The sequence below is a fragment of the Choristoneura fumiferana genome, chromosome 19, assembly GCF_025370935.1.
Source record: "Choristoneura fumiferana chromosome 19, NRCan_CFum_1, whole genome shotgun sequence".
Classification (NCBI taxonomy): domain Eukaryota; kingdom Metazoa; phylum Arthropoda; class Insecta; order Lepidoptera; family Tortricidae; genus Choristoneura; species Choristoneura fumiferana.
In genome coordinates this window covers 1503530-1525478 of record NC_133490.1, presented here as the reverse complement: position 1 = coordinate 1525478, position 21949 = coordinate 1503530, and the positions used below count along the sequence as shown (strand labels likewise).

The 21949-nt window shown below is 36.8% G+C and overlaps 2 protein-coding genes across 11 annotated transcripts in view; one reads left to right on the top strand and one right to left on the bottom strand.

Annotated features, from left to right (window-relative positions):
* The window catches only part of LOC141438868 (uncharacterized), a 30321-nt gene extending 8618 nt beyond the window's left edge, over nt 1-21703 (bottom strand). Inside the window, exons 1-3 of one of the 10 annotated variants that reach the window (XM_074102921.1) lie at nt 21685-21703; nt 19885-20180; nt 511-591 (exon numbers count right to left, since the gene is read on the bottom strand). In XM_074102921.1, coding sequence (XP_073959022.1) covers nt 511-591; nt 19885-20109 — 306 coding nt within the window. In that variant the 5' untranslated portion in view covers nt 20110-20180; nt 21685-21703. The other 9 variants (XM_074102918.1, XM_074102917.1, XM_074102924.1 and 6 more) reach the window with 9 other exon arrangements.
* On the top strand, nt 2527-12452 carry LOC141438570 (uncharacterized). Its single transcript, XM_074102440.1, is given in 2 exon segments — nt 2527-9539; nt 10717-12452. Coding segments are annotated over 2 exon segments (2985 nt in total). The 5' UTR covers nt 2527-8051; the 3' UTR covers nt 12214-12452.
* Nucleotides 21704-21949: the final 246 nt, after the last annotated feature.

Here is a 21949-nt window from a genome sequence, read left to right as displayed (position 1 = left end):
AAATGTAACTAATGATTGAATTGCCACTCCATTAGGGGTCGTCCATTGTTTTAATCACACGACATTCGAAAGGGGTTCCGCAATAATCGCCAATAATCAGACTTTGTTGGAAATGTCACAATATTAATCACCCGTAACTTTATTGGTATTTTAAAAATATTTAGGTTTTTTTGAAGACCGCACAAAAATAACAACTAAACCGCTTGTACAATCGAGGTCAAAAATATCTACAAATACATATCGTCAAAATTACATACATCGACTTTATAGTTAGTGGCACAAAGGTACATATTTGTGACATTTGGTCACGTACACATATTTAAAACTTGACTGTATGCTGTTAAATAGATGAACTTATATTCTGAAAATATTTACAAAATTTTGAAAAAAAAACTTGTGATTTTTGATGGATGGGAGGGAAAAAGGGTAATCAAAAATCTCACACACTTCACGTGATTAATGGACGCCCCTTTTGATGCTACGTGTGCACAGACAGTCAGACAGCCTTACTGTAAAAGCGAGTGGAGGTAACGGGGGCAACTGTGGCAACACCGGCACAATAGTGTTGTCTCTCGCGAATTCTCCGTCGTTCTGTATAAATAAAATATATACATAAACATTATCGTTTTTAGAGGAGTTAAAATCAAATATTCACGCTTTTTCTCTAAAGTATAAAATTTTAATAAAACAAGAACTATTTATTACCTACTGTACTACATTATATTCATTCATTTTGCAGGTGGTAGGACCTTGTGCAAGGTCCGCCCGGATTGCTACCACCATCTTGCTCGCTAATCCTGCTGTGAAGCAGCAGTGCTTGCACTGTTGTGTTTCGGCGTGGAGAGTAAGACAGCCGGTGAAATAACTGGCACTTGAGGTATTCCATCTTAGGCCTCTAGGTTGGCAACGCATCTGCAATACCCTGGTGTTGCAGTTGTCTATGGGCGGTGGTGATCTCTTACCATCAGGAGACCACTTGCTCGTTTGCCATCCAGTCGAATAAAAAAAAATCAAATTCATTCAGATGGTGACTGAACGCCACTGTATATACCAGATGTCCCGTAAGTGTCTAGTACGCTATTAAAAGAGGGGTGTTACAAGTTTGACCGTTACGTGTGTCTGTCAGTCTGTCTGTGGCACCGTAACTCTTATACGGGTGGACCGATTTGAATGCCGTTTTTTTTCGGAATCAGGTTTTCTAGCGATGGTTCTTAGGCATGTTTCATTGAATGCCCACTTTAAATCTTAGTGCATGAGCAGGACTTTTAATAAGGTTTTTTTTAATGTTAGATAACTTGTCTCATTTAAGTTTGTCGTACCTACCTACTAGTTACGGGATATCCTGTATACATAATGCAGTATGCCAGTATATTCAGTCACATTGTTTTAAATTATAATTGACAAATTTAATACACTAGTCGATATTCAAAATTTAAAGTATAGCTAAAGATTACATTTTGAACTCCGGTTAAGTACAAAAAAAAACGGTGAAAAACGGAAATATTACGAAATACATTCAAAACCGTTTGAGCAACTTTAAAGGGACCGTCATGTTACGTTGTTTTGTCAATAGTCGTTATTATTTAAAACAAGTAACAATAGCGAAAATACAAACTGAGACATGGATGCACAGAAAAACCAGAAAAAGAGACCAGCGCTGGGAATCGAACCCAGGTCCTCAGCAATCCGTGCTGCGTGCTATAACCCCTACACCACCGCTGGACAGGAATCTAGACACCACCACTACCACCACTAGAGACTAGAGAGTAACAATAGGACATCTACAAATCAGTGCCCTTAGTGTCATTTTTCGGTTACAAAATACGTCTCGATCGCGTTCGCGTTAAAATCTCAATTTATATGGAAACACGAAGAGCGCCTCTAGCGGAACGTTAGCGATGTTGGTGTTTCCATACAAATTGAGATTTTAACGCGTACGCGATCGTGACGTATTTTGTTACCAAAATCTTCTCTCACGTACGTCGTTATAACGGTCAATAAACGGTATCGACTGTAATTTTTAAACCATTTTAGGTGTTTATTTATTTAGCATCCAGTAGGTACAGTCAGCGGCAAAAGTAGCTGAAATGCCGAAGATACATATGGCGCAAAAGATGTGCTTAGTGGCGAGTTTGTTCTCTTAATAGTAAGAGTAGTAACTACTGGCGACTGAGGGTTGGAGACCTGGTGACCTGACACACAACACAGGCTCTGCCTATTATAGTTCTCGCACCAGTCAAAGTCAAAGTCAAAATATATTTATTCAATTTAGGCAGGCTATAACAAGCACTTATGAATGTCAAAAAAACTACCACCGGTTCGGAAAAACCTCTGTCGAGAAGAATCCGGCAAGAAACTCGACGAGGTATATTTTTCCCCCAGTCGCACCCCCACATAAGTCTGTAAGCTGCACACTTAAATTTATTAAATGTTTGATCCAGGGTTCGAGGATATATATCATGATATATATCCGATATATATCATATATTTTTTATGATATATCAATACAAAAGTTGGTTAATTTTTTTATATTATTAAGTAATTTTTGGCTAGTTTTTTCCTTTGTTACTGTATTTCTACTTTCCAAATATAGACGGCGTTGGAGTATACTCCCTAATAGTGATTTTAAGTTCTAATCCATTTTAATGGCAACACTTTTGCCGGCGTTAATGGCGTCAGTCGTGTCAGAAAAATTTCGTTGCGAAAGAGTTTTTCTTGTATTTATTCTGTACGGTTCAATACCGCACAGCACTTTTTAGATTAGAATCGCGCCCTACTTTAGTTATACGTCGCAGCGCCGACAACAGCACTTTTACCTAAGATCGCACTAATATAAACTAATATTAACGCTTAATCTCACACTCTTAATACGAACGTAGAAGATACACGGTCTCGATATACTAGCTTGTTACTTTAACGTAGAAATATCAATAAACTACTAAAGAGTCATAACTTTAACTTATCTTCAACAACCTCAACAAGGCGCTCTACTAAAACTTAGTAGCGGCCCCTACATATTTTGGTCCTTCGAACCGGATTTGAACCAGTGACCTATGGATATATTATTTTTTACAAAGAAAGTAATTGATAAATTGCAGAAACAATTTTACTTAATTTATTTTACAAATAATAATATGGCTTTCATACAAAATTGATATATATATATCACACTTTTGATTATATATCGAATATATATATCATAAATATCCGATATTTTGATATTTATAATAAATATCGGGTATTTTCGAACCCTATTATTTGATACATTGTACTCGTAACTTGGTGGTGGAGAAAATAAATAAATTATTAAAATTGGTTTTTCTAGAGAAATAGATAGTGCCACGAGAGTTGAAGTAGCTACAACATGTCATGTAATGACAGCAGGATATGACATTTACTCATTCATTCCAATTATTCTCCTTTTGTGCAATTAGTTCTATTTTTAGCTGTGTATGTTATCATTCACTTCAACTCTCTTGGCACTAACACTTATATTAGATGTAAAAGTTATGTTTAGACACCTAGCACCCTAGAAATTCCCGTAGGATTGTATATTTATTTGTCTACGTTTTTAGATCGTTTCGGTTTGTCTCTATTTTTTATAATGAGTTAGGTGAATGTCCTATTGTTTGGCGTGTAAGCAATAGATGACTCCCTATTCCCACTGTTTCTATTGACATAAAATTAAGGATGACAACTATTGGGACACTGGCCAGCACGCGGACGTCTACTTTATACAAATTTCCATTTATTTTTCTATTAAGGATTAAATTTTATAAGCAGCTTACCTACTAAATAATAAATAAGATACCTAATTATTCAAAAAGTTTTAACAATAATTCAACAAACAATTCCTATGCTCAATTATAATGTAAAAAAACAGATCGTTCATCCAATTTCGAGTTTTACTCGGTTCACACTGAAGTTCAAAGTTGCTTACATTATCACTTTTGACGTTTGGTGCGGTATGACAGCAGTTTTGGCGCGAACCCAGCGCGGGTTGCCAAACCGCCACGCCATACTGATTTACAAGCAACAACAAGCTCTTATCTCTTATTCCCAGAATTTCAGGCAAATACATCTGTTTTCTAATAGATCTTGGAAACGAACAAACAAATCTGTAGTTAAACGGTCTGATTGTAAAACTAACTTTTCAGAAATGTGGCCTTTTGCAAAAGGTGTTCTTTCTTTAAAACTACACACACACCTTATACATTTGCCCAATAAGAATTTCCCAAATAGTAGGTACATTTTTTGCAATGCGTAGCATTTTTGAAAACATAATACGCAACGCACCCATGGACCGGTTTCCTTCTAGGCAGCGCGTCTAGCCGGCCCTCAGATTATACAAACGATCTGAGAGCCGGCCCGTCCGCTGATTAGATGTAGAGTAGACAGTAGACTGTACAATTTCGGTACGGATTTTTTGTGACTGACCTGTAGTTTGTTGCTAAAATGATACAGTTAGACCCACCGTCATATTTGGGACCAACCAATGCGAAGTAGAATATTGTGACGTTTATCAAAAAATAAATCTAGATTTAGTAGTTCAGCCTGGCTTAAGCTTGACAGTTCCATACATTTTGACACTACTAAACTGAGCTTAACGCTAACTCGAGATTTATGTGTTTCCAGCAAGTAGCCATAAATGATTATTTATTGTTGTTTGTTTGGCACAAACAATCAATAAATAACTTTACGTCAAAAGTGGCGCCAAAAGTCAAAGTCAAAATCATCGCCTCCCATTCCTGAAATGGCTTCGCCGTTCTTGGCAGATATTGGGTATTTAATGGGGGTCGTTGGAAGACGAAGTGCGGGTTCGATGCCCGACTGAGCGGTCCTATTTCTAGCTAGGTCACTCAATTTAAAAATAGATGAACGTTGCTATGTTAATCCAGCCATGTTCCAGTTAAATCTAGACTTAGCTACGCCTAACACTACGCCTAAGCCGGGGTTATTCCCACCTGTTACCACCAATTTTTACCAGTGGTAACAGCTTGGAATTTTTTTCCCATCTTTTTTTCACTAAAGTACTCAGTGGTAAGGTAACTACTGGGAAAAAATTCAATTCAAAATTCAAAATTCACAAAACGTGTAAGTACTTAGTAGGTCAAAGTCAAATTATTTATTATGTTTGAAGAGGTTTGAGGTTAATCAAAATTATACGAAAAAAAAGTAACTTATTCGTTACAATAATTCGCTAAAATGATGTTTCATAATAAATTAAGCATTGATATGGTATAGAAATACAGCTTTTTAACTGTTATATTTGTAATTTTTATTGTTCAAGACAAATAAGTACCCTTGTTTCAGTTTCAGTGTTCCCACCTGCCGTACTTGTACACTCAGACTTTAAGTCATGAGCCACCATGGAACCTTTTCAAAGGAAAACCCAACAAACATTTTACAGGTGGCCACAACGTGCCAATTTTGACTTTTGGTTGTATAAGCTGGTCGTAAACACGTCGTTATCACATCGATATGACCGAGAAAAGGCCCATTTTATACGAATCTATGTCGTAATATAGTCACGTTGCAGTCCTATAAGTCACTGTATCAGTCGTGTAGTGGTCGTATAGAAATCGTGAGACATGTGTGTCATGACCAATGTTCATGGAGTTATGGTGTTTATTACCGCTGTTTTACCGCATTTTATCGAATAAAAGTGTTTATCGTGACTTTAATATGGGGTTCTGTTGTAAAGTTATCAGATAAATGTAGTAAATTCAAACTTAAAAACTGCGACGGACAATTACTTTAATCATAGCAAAGTAGAACAGCCATTTTTATATTTTAGTTAACTTCTTGTGACATCTTCGAAACTCACGTACGACTAAGTAAGTACATTTATCTGTTGGGAAATTAACGCTATCGAGTAATATGCCCTAGTCTTCTCAATATAATGAACGCGCCTTATACATTCTGTAAATTAAGCTATATTCTTTTCAATGTTTTTAATGAACGTTTTAATAATTACCTTTAAACGTCTTAGGGTTTAAGATACAACCGTAATACAATATCTAAACGACTTTGCATTCTGTGAACTTTTCTTTTGTCAGCCATTTTAACGAAATTAGGGTTAGGTGAAAGTAGTCTCACATAAAAAAAGAAAATTATAACTAAACTCGTGATTTACTGGTGTTATTGGTGAAGAAGAAAAAAATGATATTACGTGATAATAATATAATAATCGACTTCAATAAGTTTTTAACCATATCAGATTTAATAGTCATGTAAAACAGTCGTATAGAAGTTTATGCGATGTTCATATTGGACTACAAATTAACTTAGAATCGTATAAGAGTGCAATTTATGACTTTTACACGATCGTCACGTAAAAGTAGTTCTTATGACTATAACACAATAAATGTTGGTGTTAAAGTCGTATAGACTTTACTAAGACAGCATCTCCGGTTATACCGCTAAAAGTTGTGTAAATGTCATATAAAACGTCGCATAGAAGTCTATACGATGTCAATATACGACTAAAAATCGACTCAACATTTTATAAGAGTGCAATATATTACTCTTATGCGATCCTCACGTAATAGTAGTTTTCGCGGCTCTAATACGATAAATACCGGTGTAAAAGTCTTATAGACGTTATTACGACGACAGCACTAGTTATACGACTAAAAGTTGTATAACAGTCATATAAACGGTCGTATAGAAGTCTATACGATGTCTATATACGACTACAAATTGACTCTAAATTTTATAAGAGTGCAATATATTACTCTTACGCGATCGTCACGTAATAGTAGTTTTCGCGGCTCTAATATGATAAATACCGGTGTAAAAGTCATATAGACATTATTAAGACGACAGCACTAGTTATACGACTAAAAGTTGTGTATTGGTGATATAAAACAGTCGTATAAAAGTTTATACGATTTCTATATACGACTACAAGTTGTATAATGATAAGAGATCCATAGTCATATTACACGCTAAATTTACTTCTAAACGATGTTTATAGCATTATGAGTCGCATATCTTACACAAATACGACTAAAATGTTTGTTGGGAGTCATTACGATTTTCATTGTTAATACGGTATTTGACTATTTTGTATATGTTTTATAAATTAAAACTACACAATGCCTGTTATCGAATAGAAAAACAATTTTTAAGCTACCTTTACAAATAACAAAGTTATACAGGTTTGAAATTCAAGATTAGACAGAGAAAGCCATACTGGCATGTGACGTCACACGCCAGTACCGCCATTCTTGCTGCATAGAGAAAAGCGTTTGAGAAAGAGACAGGTATTTAGATTTTTCAAATAATCACTATAAATCCAATTTTCAACCGATTTAAATTTTCTCTTCGCTAAACACTATCTGTATATCTATATTTTCATAATAATATTAAGATATGGCAAAATCAAGAGTTGTCAAATACCGTATTAATGCGCATGTCACTATGACGTTTACTGTAAAATGTGAACCACCCTACCGGGTGGTGGTGGCATTAAAGTCCTTGACCGTACCTAGGTATAGCCATGTATAGCGTGGGGAACAGAAAATTTAAATTAAATTTATATTTCAAATAATGTCATGCTCAGCTTTTAAGAAGCTACAAAAAAGTTGTCGCATTGCAGGGCACGCTTCCTCTCAGTGGGAGGGCTTGGGCTGTATTTCCTAAGCGGACCCAGTGCGGATGGGAACTTTGCATACACCGTGCGCAAAAAAACTTGTACCAAAACTAGTTTTTTAACAAAAACTATTAATTATTATTTTAGTAAAATCGTTATTCTAAATATGAGTACTTATAACTTAACCTATTATCGTTCTAAAATTGTATCATTAAATAATATTAATTTGTTTAATTACTTTATACATTAAACATTGTACTATCAAATACTCTCTAGAAATGTAAATCTATAATAGAGGCAACATACTTATCACACCACGACTAATTTAGTCCACTGATACAACACAAACAGTATATAAATGTAAACCACAAGATACTTAGTTAGTGCATACTTTAAACTGACACAAACCAGCCGTATTAAACACAATATTAACCAGTAAACTGTTATAATAAAAATGTTCCAAATTGTTCTACTAGTGGCTGTCTTGGTGCTTACCATTGTTTACCAGTGGGGAAGATATAATGAAGCCTACTGGAAGAAACGTGGCGTAGCCTTTTACGACCGGAACAAAATCCTCGGTATTTTCTGGGATTTCTTCTTCAGAGACAAAGCAGTGTTTGAGGCACTCAATGACCTCTACAAGACATACGACAATGAACCGGCTGTCGGCATCGGCTCGCTTACGACACCAACACTTTACGTAATCGACCCTCATAACATCCAGCACATCGTGCAGTCAGATTTCCAGGCATTCAGCCATCGCGGAGTCATGGTCAATAAAGGAGACCTACTTGCTGATAATATTCTCTTCATGAACGGGCCAAGATGGAAGCTGATGCGACAGAAAATGACGCCACTCTTCACGGCGGCAAAACTAAGGAACATGTATTACATAATCGACAAAAGCGCACAGGACTTCGTGGAACATTTGAGAGAGAACCCTCAGAAGTTGAAAGGCAAGGGTTATGATACGATAAATGAATTTTGCTGTGCAGCTATCGCGGCAGCTGTATTTGGGATTGGGACGGAGTCTACATACAAGTCTCCTTTCTTACAAATGGCCAGAAATGCGGTGCGTCTAACCTTTGCGACTAATATAAAGTTTGGTATCTCTAGAATAAGTCAAAACATAAGTAGAGTTTTGGGTATAAAGTTCTTTAAAGAACATGAAGATTTTTTTATTGGCGCTATAAAACAAATTATAAGAGCTAGAGAAAAGGAGAATATGAATAAACATGACTTTGCTGATATATGCTTGAGCCTGCAGAAAGCAGGCACTATGAGAGATCTGGAGACTGGTCAAGAGCTGGAGCCGACAGATGAACTCTTGGCTGCCCAGGGTTTCTTCTTCTTCATAGCTGGAGTCGAGCCAGCAGCGAGCACAATGTTCGGCGCCTTGATCGAACTAGGAAAACAACCTGACATACAGAAAAAAGTGCAACAAGAAATAGATGCAACGTTCGAGGAACACAACGGAAACATCACTTACGATATCGTCTCTAATATGACGTACTTAGATCAAGTTTTAAACGAAACTTTGAGGATGCACGCACCTATAGGCTTTTCTAACAGACAATGTGTGAGGGACTCCGTGCTACCAGAGGGTAACATCAGAGTCTCCAAAGGTACTAAGATATACATTCCTATTTATGATCTGCATTTTGATCCGAAATACTTCACTGATCCTGAAGTGTTTGACCCTGAGAGGTTTTCGCCTGAGAACAAGGCGAAGAGTGAAGTTGCGTTCGTGCCTTTTGGGAGAGGCGGGCGAGTTTGTATCGGCATGAGGTATGCAAGACTACAAATTTTGGCTGGTTTACTCCATTTGCTGAGAAACTATGATGTTGTGACACACGTTGATAAAAATTCGAGGAAGTATGCTAAAGGACAGTTCCAGGTAAGGATAGTGAACTGCGACATTGAATTTATCCCAAGAAAACAGTAATTGTAGTTTACTTTCCACCTTTTATTTGTAAAGAAACTGCACGACTGATGTAAATAGTGAGTACCTTCCTCAAATAAACCATTGTCTTGTGTTTTAATATTTTCAAAAGATTAAATATATTCTCAAAAGACACAGTTATGGGCTAACAATAATAATAATAATAATATATTGATATCAAAATGGTTCGGGTAAAATTACACAATGTGCTGCTCGCCAGTTCTGTTAGCTTGAACTTGGCTTGACAGGCTATCGCGTGTCTAGATTCTCAAAAGATTATCTTGTGTTTAAATGTTTTTCTAGTAAATAAAGAGTCAATATTCCGACGACCAGATAGCCAAGTGGTTGGTAAAGAATCTGACTATGAAGCCATTATATTATTATCTAGCCTGGATTGATGTGTCACTGCTGGGAAAAGTCCTCCCCCCCATGTCCTCCATTTCTCCCGATCCAAAGCAGCCTTAGCCAAGTCGTCGAGAAATATGTCCAGGTCGTCCCGCCACCGCCGTCTGGGACTACCCCGTCGTCGCCATCGGTCTTGTGGCATCCACTCAGTGGCATTTTTAGCCCACCGCAGTGGATGCATTCGGCTGACGTGGCCGACCCAGTCCCACTTCAACCTGGCAGGTGTTTTAAAACCTAACACGTGTTTGGTCAATTGAAGCCATATTTGTATAAAAAATATGAATAAGTATTTATGCTCGAGTCTAGAATGTTTAATCCGTTGTCAGTACCCATAGTTGGTACAAGCTTTGCTTACTCGTAGTAGATCTAGAATGAATACATTTTATATACTAATCTACAAATTTATACGAAATCCTCAGTTCGCGACACGCACTCGGCCAGTTTTTTTTACATAAAAATGACCGCACATCTAAAATCCATTTCCTTATCAATTACTTAAAGGCTCAGATAACAGATTGCTTTCACAAATCCCTTTCCAATGCATTTCCATTGAGCGCTGCAATCACACTAAGGAATCGTAAGAACATGCTCCTTTGTGAGCAAATATTTATCAAAACTACTTCAAGTTATCACTCATAATGAGCCAGATAAACAAAACAAACAGCTACCTACTATATGAACACAATGAACTTGCTCACAGCGCTAGTTTTCGACGCGGTGTCTTCGTGACCGGTTGTCATTAACAAAATCGCCCGTGACTAATTGAAATCAATTGAAAATGTACCAAATACTCCTGCTACTTGTGATCCTCGTACTATCTTTCGCGTATATTAGAGGACGCTACAATGAAGCTTATTGGAAGAAACGTGGTGTCGCCTTCTACGAGCGGAATAAATTGTTTGGTATCATCTGGGACTTCATGTTCCGGGACCAAGCGCTGTTTGAAGCTCTCAGCGAGTTGTACAAGAAGTATAAGAACGAACCGGCTGTTGGTATCGGCTCGTTCATGACTCCGACCCTGTATGTCCTTGATCCTCAGAACATTCAACATGTCCTGCAGTTGGATTTCCAGTCGTTCAGCCATAGAGGTATTAATATCAATGAAGGTGATAAACTTGCTGACAATGTTATCTTCATGAACGGGCCAAGGTGGAAGCTGATGAGGCAGAAAATGACGCCGCTCTTCACGGCCGCGAAGCTGAAGAATATGTTCTACATCATGGACAGAAGCGCCCAGGACTTCGTGCAACATTTGAAGGAAAACCCTCAGAAATTGAAAGGCAATGGTTATGATACGATTAATGAATTCTGTAGCGCTGCTATCGCGGCTGCAGTGTTTGGAATCGGTACCGGGTCGACTTACCAGTCTCCCTTCTTAGAAATGGCCAGAAACGCGGTGAAGTTAAACTGGAGGACCAATTTAAGGTTTGCTATTACAGGCGCCAGTTCCACGTTAAGCAGAATTTTGGGATTGAAATTATTTAAAGAGCAGGAGGAGTTTTTCATCGGAGCTATCAAAAAAGTTTTGAGGGTTCGTTAACAAGAGAACACTAAGAAGCACGATTTTGCTGATATTTGCTTGAGCTTACAGAAAGCGGGCACTATGAGGGACCCCGAGACTGGTCAAGAGCTGGAGCCGACAGACGAGCTCTTAGCTGCCCAGGGTTTCTTCTTCTTTATAGCTGGAGTCGAGCCAGCAGCAAGTGCTATGTTCGGCGCTTTGACCGAACTAGGAAAAAAACCTGACATACAGAAAAAGGTACAGCAAGAAATCGATGAAACGATAGAAAAATATGACGGCAAAATCACTTACGAAATCATTTCTGAAATGAAATACTTGGACCAAGTCTTGAGTGAAGCTTTAAGAATGCATACACCTATAGGTTTCCTTGGCCGGCAATGCATTAAAGACGCTGTGCTGCCAGTCGGAAATATAAGAATTTCCAAAGGCACTAACCTATTTATTCCTATCTATGATTTACACTTTGACCCAAAGTTCTTCCCTGATCCTGAAGTCTTCGACCCTGATAGGTTTTCCCCTGAGAATAAGGGGAAGAGCGAGATAGCGTACTTGCCTTTTGGGAGGGGAGGACGAGTGTGTATCGGCATGAGATATGCAAGACTGCAAGTTTTGGCTGGTTTGCTGCATTTTTTGAGAAATTATGAAGTTGTCTCGATTGTTGATAAGAATTCGAGGAAATACGCCAAAGGACAGTTCCAAGTGCGAAGGATAGATACAGATACCCAGTTCATTCCGCGGAAATTATAATTAAGTATGATGTGATGTGTCTGATGTGAGGAGTGAATTTCGTTAATTGATTGTTTCAAGCGTTAAGTACTTTGCTAATGTCTAGTTATCATTATCAATGAACACCATTTTACCTTACTAATTCCTTGCTTGTTTTAAAGATGTGTGGTCTATTGAATTTTGAATATTTTAATAGAAAGACTATTCCACCTAGGTTAAAAATATATTTTTACACTTGTTTAAATAGTTGTTTATTTATTTGTAATTTACTTATAATTAATTACAAAAAAAAATATTACTTGGTATCTCTTCCTCTTACAAAAAATAATTTAGTTGAATCCAGGTCATGATTAGTATTTTATAATTTAAACGGCCGTTCTACTCTTGCCCAATACCGAACCGTTTTCTAAAAAAAGACGTTTCCAGAGAATTAGAAAAATAGGTTAATCTGTTTGTCTGTGTTCAAATAGCCACAAAACAAAACACAAAATTTCGTCTGAAAATTCGTGTCGTTATGCTCTGTCTCAACTAATAATATCCATCAATATTTCAGTAGAGATCGCTTTATCTATCACGGAATTAATTGTTAACTTCTAATTTGTATCTTATATATTTTTTTTAATTTAAATAATTTTGTAGTGTTTTTATCTTATCAAGACACAGTTAATAATAGAGTACTGCGCTGTGATACACAATCATTTTAACAAACTAAGTCGATAAAAAGTCTAATCAAAAACAATAGACTGTTGTGTACAATACAATACAAAGACTCTTTATTGTACACCAGACATAGTAAGCGATACAGAAAACAGATACACAGAGAAAAAATTACAAGGTGAGCAATAGGCGGCCTTATCGCTTAAGAGCGATCGCTTCCAGGCAACCTTTTTTACAGAAAGAATGAAGGACTAGTTTACAACAGGTGGTGCATCAAAAGTAGATCAGAAAATTTAAACGTAACAGAAATACATCTACGAATACATACATAATTATATCGTACATATATAATATACTTCTAAAATAAATATAGGCAGTGAGATAAACAGCAACAAATAAATAAATAAATTATCATGAAGCTAATAATTACAAGATGACAGATAGTGCTCCTTAAGCATAGATTTAAATAGTGACAAAGATTTTGCGCGTCGTAAGTCAATCGGTAAGGAGTTCCACAACCGAATAACTGACACGCGTATTGGTTCGCCAGCCCTGTAATAGCATATTATGTCATTCACAATATACCAGAATTTCCGAGTGTAAGTACTTAAGAGTAAATCATTGTCAAGGTCACGGTCACGGAACCAAGCAATTGCTGGCACGCAGTACGCCGAAAATACGACTGATAGTCCTTACCTTAGGGGTCGTTAAAGTAATACGTAACGCAAATTTGGAAATTTTTGACCCCCCCCCCATCCCCCCATGTAACGTGTCGTAACATTTTACAAGAAAAACCCTCCCCCCCCCAATTTGCGTTACGTAATACTTGAACGCTCGCATACCTTAGTACCCCACATATGCGAATGTTCATAAGACTGTTTGTATGGCCTTTGAACCGCTGAACCAATACAGACGAAATTCGGTATCTGAACAGTTTGAGTCCCAGGGAAGGACATAGGATAGTTTTTATCCCTGAATTGGCAGAGTCGCGGGCAACACAGCACACACAACAAGCATAGTAGTAAGATAAATTATGTAACGAGGTATTTATCTAGATTTTTTGTTGTTGTTCCTTTTTTGAGGTTGAGTTGCTTTAAAAGCCAAAGACGCACTGGGACCTTACTTTTGTTTGTAAAATTCTCGGATCTTAACTCCCGAAATCTTAACTTCTAGTCTAGAGATATAATTAAAACTTAACGTGGGTGTTCCTCATGCAAGGAATTATTAACCTTTTTTTTTCAGTTCAATTATCAAATCGAATAAGTATTCTCAAAATTATAAGGAGACTAGCTGTTGCCTTCAACTCTGTTGTATGCATAGAATTCGCTCATCGCTATCCCGCGGGAACTATGCCTAGGGATAAAAAATAGCCTATGTCTTCCGTCGGGACTCCAACTATCTCCTTCCGAATTTTGGTCAAAATCGGTTTAATAGATCCAGAGATTACAACCTCTACGAACTCACAGACTTTACCTCTTTATAACATAGACTAGCTTTTGCCCACGGCTTCGCCCGCGTGGAAATCGGTTATTGCGCGCTATTCCCTCGGGAACTGTGCATTTTCCGGGATAAAAATTAATAGTTTACAAATCACTAGAAAAACACGCTTTTATAAATGCACGTAAAAACAAAAAAAAAATATGGATCGTTCAAGTTGTCTCTTTTTCTGGGCTGAAGTGTAAACTATGTGCTTTTAATTATAATATTTGATTGTAAAAGCGTGGGGCGCTGGAACAGGAACGACTTTCTTGTTAACAAATACTAATAATAACTTCCTGGAAGCTTCCTGGCGAAAGCTGCCCCACGCTTTTACAATTAAATATTATAATTAAAAGCACAGTTTACACTTGAGCCCAGAAATAGAGACAACTTGAACGATCCATAATTAATTTTTGGTTTTTACGTGCATTTATAAAAGCGTGTTTTTCTAGTGTTTTTTTTTTCACTATTAATTTATTTTATACTTTTTGGTCTTTGATAACGAAATATTTACATTATTCAATATATAATAGGTTTGTTATAACCTTGAAACCTGATCGTGTTCAAAGTCCATTACGTGGCCTTTCTCACAAGTGCAAACACGACTATGATACGATATTCCATCATGAAGTTCCAGTTCATATCTTCCGGCTCCATCATTTTTTTTTTTTTTTTTTTTATTCGACTGGATGGCAAACGAGCAAGTGGGTCTCCTGATGGTAAGAGATCACCACCGCCCATAGACAACTGCAACACCAGGGTATTGCAGATGCGTTGCCAACCTAGAGGCCTAAGATGTAATACCTCAAGTGCCAGTTATTTCACCGGCTGTCTTACTCTCCACGCCGAAACACAACAGTGCAAGCACTGTTGCTTCACGGCAGGATTAGCGAGCAAGATGGTGGTAGCAATCCGGGCGGACCTTGCACAAGGTCCTACCACCTGCCAATCAATCCATCATCAGATCAGTTCGACAGTACCATATTATTGTATTGTCATCAGAACTACATACAGCTGCCAATTTTCATTACGCTACGACCCTTGGAAGATGGTTAAATTAGTTACCTTAGATTCCATTACATAGTTAGGTACATACAGGTCGACCTAATAAAAGCGTGTTAAAAAGTAGCCTATGTCACTCTCTGGCCTACCTCTATGCCAAAAATCGGACGAACGTACAAACACACACACATTTGCATTCATAATATTAGTATGGATAATAATAGCACAGTGTAAGAATATGTATTCTTAGACTTTGGTAATAGTATAGACGAACAAAAAGTCAAATGCGAAGTAAACTAAAAACGACGAAGAATTATCAAGAATGATTGGTCGAGCGCCAAACACCGGTATCAAAAACTAGCAACTAAGTAGGTACTTAATGTATGTCCATAACAACGCTTGTATTCTATGTATTTTGGTAGTCAAAACAAGTTGATTATGATAGGTACCTATTTTATTACACAATTATCATTAATTTACTTCTCAACGACAACATACCTATGTAGGTAAAAAATAAAACCGGCCAAAAGCGTGTCGGTCACGCCCAAAATAGGGTTCCGTAGCGTAGCCATTACGAAAAAATTAAGTAATATTTTTCTAAGGATTTCGTATTTTATACGGAATCTTCCAAGTTTAGGTATATTTTATACCTTAGGCTGCTATTTACTCATAAACTACTAATAATTCTCAAGCGAACTTAGCAGTTATAGTTTTTCTTGTAAGTTTGATATACTTACTACCATCTTGAATTTTTAAAAAAATTCCACCCACCGGTTTAGATTTTAGAGGGGGAGGGGACGCTCGATTTTAATGAAAATTTGCACTTTAAAGTTGAATATTTCGCAAACAGATCACTGAATCGCTTGACAGTCCATACATTTTTTATTTATTCATCACATTTTAAAAAAATTACTTAAAAATATTTTCGCCAAACTGCTAAGCAGTTTGTTGGCGAAGACAGCACTCTTTAAATACACACTTAAATCCATATTAAACATTCAAGACCCGAGAACAAACATTCGCATTATTCATGCAAATATCTGCCCCGGCCGGGAAACGAACCCGGTACCTTAAAGCTTCGTAGTCAGGATCTCTAACCACTTTGCCATCCGGTTAGAGCAACATTAAGCACTGGGACATTTACCTTACTTACGTACCCAAAGCAAGATAAACATAAACACACAAATTCACAAGCATACAACAATTTTGACACTACTAAACTGAGCTTAACGCAAACTCGAGATTTATGCATGTTTCCAGCAAGTAGCCATTAGTTATTTAAACCAGCAATTCTTGTAAGTATATTTATTTCTATACCCAGGGGATCTTGGAAACGGCTCTAACAATTTCGATGAAATTTGCCGTGTGGGCTTCCGAGGGCGAACAGTCGATCTAGCTTGATGCTATCTCTGGGAATAAAGGGCTATAAAGCTGGATCTACCCCTTGGGTAGCAATTGGTAATAGTTAGTACTAATAACCTAACCTAACCTAACAAACAAAAGTTGGAAAACGCCCCACTTTGTCACTTCAAAGTTCAATATCTCAAAAACGGCTAAACCGATTTTGATGAACCAGAAATAGAAAAATACCTATTTATTTCGCACTTCGCGAATTACACAAACACAAAGCAAAAACAAAACATTACGTAGCAGGTATTTGCGAAGTCGCGAAGCGGTCTCAGCTCAGCATAGTGTTGGCCGTAGAGGCATGACTATGTGAGACATTTCAAGAACCATCGCTAGAAAACTTGCTTTCAAATAAAAAAAAACCCGTTTAAGAGCTACGGTGCCACAGACAGACATACATAGCGGTCAAACTGATAACACCCCTCTTTTTGCGTCGGGGGTTAAAACATGAAATCATCATCATTGGCCTAAGCATGTCGTCTATAAAAATATGTTTTAAGCCACGTCCATGGTGGTGCGGCATTTACATAAAATGGTTGAAATAACAACTTATAGTTCAGTTAATTCCCGCGCGGTCTGGCGCAGCTGGCACACTGCCAAACGTTTTGGAGTCGCATGCGCAGCATTGCCCGAATATCAAAGTTCAAATCAAAGTGAACGTGTTAACTCAACGCTGTAATGAAAATTTAAGAACTGAAGGTTATTACTATGTGTTGGTTTGTGTTCAGTAGAGTTATTGAATTGTATTCTTATTTCGATGATGATTCGCTGATTCCATTAAAATGAAAATAAAGGCTATATACATAAAACAACAAACAATGTCTATAATAATAATAATAATAATTTTATTTATTCAGACAACTTGATCCAAAAATTTTGTTAGTATTTCCTTACGACTATGTTAGTAGTTATAGAGCCAGTGAAAGGGTATTTTTAATTAGGTGTTGCATAATTGAGCACTCATTTCTTACAGCTAATGTCTTCAGGAGACTGTTTGGGCTGCCACGTATCCTAATTAAAAGTGATGCCATCTTTTTGCGCAAGACGGCAGTAAAGTTGTCCACTCGAGCTCCCGCGAACTACTACTCTATGTGTGTGTTTGTCTTTAAACAATGTTATGTTATTTGAGAAAATAATAAAAAAAAAAAAAAAAAAGATATAGGTTCTCTAACATTTCATAAAGACAAACGATTTTTTTTGGAAACTGTATGTACCTACCTACTTCTGCATTGTTATAAAACTAAACTAACCTACATATTTTACAGGAGAGTCGTGAAGTATATCCTGAATAGTTTAGATTTCAGAGAAAAATCGTCCGTCCATAATAATATGAAATAGCTGGAAAATTAATAATTTGAGAAATATAATTTCGGCGAAAAGCCGGCTTAAGAAATGATATCGCGTGTTTTTCATTTGAGAATAGGATAAATTGACAAGCTAGTGTAAATGACCGCCGACAGATACATTCATTATAACTTGTCAATGTACTTTGCTGTACATTGCTGGCTATTATAATTTTGTTAGAAAGTTAACAAAGGCTGAATTTTAGTTTATTAAGGGGCTGTTTCACCATCCATTGATTAGTGTTAACTGATGGTTAAATATGATGCCGTCTCTATTTGTTTTGTTCGAATAGACGGAGACGGCATCACATTTAACCGTCAGTTAACACTAATCAATGGATGCTGAAACAGCCCCTAATTAAATTACTGTCATGGTTCATCATGTCAGCCGAAAGACGTCCACTGCTGGATATAGGCCTCCCCAAGGCTCTCCACTCAGACCGGTCTTGTGCTTTCCGCATCCACCGCGATCACGCGATCTTAACCAGGTCGTCGCTCCATCTTGTTGGAGGCCTACCGACAGCTGGACTGTCATGGTTAAGTTACAGAAATACGTTACTTTAACCTCCCTTAAAAAAACCTGGCTGCAGTTATAAGGTACCTACCTCAACAACATAGGTACAGTCAAGTGCAAAAATAAGTATCTATTCAAACCACTCAAAAATAGTCTGTGGTAATTATTTTTGAAACTTTGAATAAGTTCATATTTTTATTTTACACTTGACTGTACATAACAATAGCATGCTTGTTTTAAATAGCAATATTTTTGTTTTGAAGTAGATATTTGTAATAATCTATAACAGCGATTTATGATAAGAGAGTTATTTATAAATTATAATTCACATGAATATTATGTACCTACCTAATCAAACTATTACCTTGGCTAAAGATGCACTTGTTTATACAGTAAATATGTGAATATTTATCAGTTGGATAGGTACCTACATTTACATTATTATAATAGTACAGTGTAACGTCGTTCAATTAATTGTCATCTAATAATACCCGACTATAAATATTTTTTTAAGTAAACAGACGAGATGCGAAAACGAAAACACAAAATAACTGCGCAAAAGTTGGTTACGCTTGTAGTTATAATTATTCTTTTACGAATTATAATAATTAAAGGTATAAGTAAGGAATACGTGGTATATATACGGTGATATAAAGGTGTATTTAAACTAACTACACATGGAAAACTTCGTTGTTCTCTAAATACAACATAGGTCCAAGTATAGCTCCTAGTGGCACACCAACTTTTGTTAGAAGCTTTCAAGTGATATGACAAATAAATAAATTAAAAATATGTAACTACGATACATAATCTTTAAAATGTGAAGGTAATAGAGTTTATCTGATTCTGTTTTACCACAGACTATGTTAATAATGGTGCATTTCTACGCTGAAAGCTTACCTTTCATTATAATATACGTAGGTACATGGAGCTTGAGCTACTTGCTTCACAAAAACAATATTAGGTAGCTATTATTATTGTCTTTAAGTAACAGAAAAGTATGTATTATTTTCATAGCCATGATAGTAACGGCTGTATTTATTTTAATGCCACCATGAAAATCTGGCTCACTGCGAGAGATTTCGATCGGAATTATACGAGAGTAAGAGTAACGAAGATGTTGATACTGCCAACGACTCAAAATTATCTTCACATTTAAAAGCAACATATGTACGTATATTATTAAATACATAAAATAAGGATATAGTACTATAGTTCCATATAATACTTGAATACGGGTTCAAATCCAATCCGTTAGAAAGCCGTAACATTAAAAATATCGTAACTTACCAAACTTACAGGGAACAACTTATAACTGAGGTTTGTGAGGAACTCTTTCTTCTGAGGGTCATACATGTCCGAGGGTTTGAAACCTCTCTTGGTGACAAGAGCGCTGTTGACACTGGAAGAACTCTTGACATCATCGTAACTGTCGCGATGGACGACTCTGTCGTTTATGGAACGGTAACTTGACATCTTGTTCGAAGAGTACTGACTTTCGCTGATCGTCATCATGTTGATGGTTTCACTACACTTTAGTTTTTATGACACGAGTGGGTAAATGCCTGGAGTCGACTGAGTGAGATCTAAAAAGGAACGATGATTAATATTTGCGCGTGTGTGAGTGATTGTTTCTATTGAGTTTTGAGCTTTTACGTGTTTTGCGGCCTTGGTGTGTGTGTTTGTTATTGTGTGGGTTTCGCTTGTTTTGTGTTTATTATTAGTTTTGGCCCATTGTGGATGGTACCAGTGGGTACCTTTAGCGAGATTTGGTGCTTAAAGTTCGTCGTTCATTAGGTACTAGGTTTATATATGTATTATCTTCCCTCTGTATACGACAAACAAAGTAAAGGTTAAAACTCTAGTCATTTGAAAATTGACAGTACATTATAATTAATTTGGTAAAAAAAATAGTTTTACTTAGAAAGAGTGTTAACTTCCGTTATGATTAATTTGAAATACTGCTTTACACTGTACTTTTAAATCACGACGATTGTAATAAACTAAACAAACGCACCAAAGCTACATTTAACATTCTAAATATAACAATTCAATCATTGCACTAGTTACGCATTTAAAACGACACAAACAAACAAAAAAACAATATGGCGGATCGTCGATTTTCGCCAACGCGAGCGCATTAGCGCTTGCAAAAACCGATCTAAATTAATAAGAAAACACTTCTGTAAAATACACACTCGTATTATGAATCGAATTGCGTTACAATAAGACTGTTTATCGTTTGTTTTCGATGGACGTGTGCACGCGGAGCAAAATTTTCTTACTGACTAAATTGAGTCCTGAAACTCGGTTGCATAATACGTAGAAAAGCTCGCCGGCGTGGAGTGACCATGCGGTTTGGTTTTCCCGGATAATCTCGATGAGAATGAACCAAAAAACTTTATGACTTGCAAAAGTGCTAACTTAGGCCGCTTTAATAGTGTCGGCTGCAAGGTTTACATCATGCTGAGTTGGGACCATTTCGTGACAACATTTGTCTCGGTTCCCGTTTCATATCCTTGTAAGTATGCATGTATTTTTTACCGGATGGATGTGTCTTCGAGTGCCTTCTCTAGTTTACAGAAAGCAGCCGATATACTCTCTGATAGCGTCTAGTTGCACCAATACACTGGCATGAATGTCCGCTCTTTCTTACACCGGTGTCCATCGCGCTGAGGGGATTACCCCTTATTTATCTATCTATCTATCTATCTAATACCTTTAAACGAGCAATGCTTGTGTAGAATATATATTATATAATCAGAAGATTTCGATGAAATTTGGTATGTGGGGGTTTTCGGAGATGACAAATCGATCTAGCTTGGTCTTATCTCTGGGAAAACGCTGATTATAGTTTTAGCCCGAGCAAAGCTCGGTCGCCCAGTTTATTTTAAATGCCGATTATTATGAGACTTTGTACATAACAAATACATTTCTGTACAACCACAGGGATTGCACGGTCACGATCGTTAATTTGGGACCCATTTCGTGAAAAAGTCCTTTGAATTGTCATACAAAATGACAGATATTTGATCTTAAGGGGGTCCCATGGTTCCATCCCAAATTAACGATCGTGACTGTCCTACTTACCTCTTTCAATGACAATTCAGAGAAGTGATGCGGCCAATGTCCTGGGGTCAATGCCTGTGGCAGAAAATTTTGTCGACGTCTTTACTTCGAATTTTTAGTTTAGTTTTTAGTAGTTAACCTATAGTTGTATTTTATAATATTTTTATTCTCAGTAGTATGTGAATAAATATGCTGTATAAGTTTAGCAATAGGTGGCCTTATATCTTAAGAGTGATCTTTAAAAAAAAAGTTAGAAGTACCTACTTATCTAAATATATGTAACTTT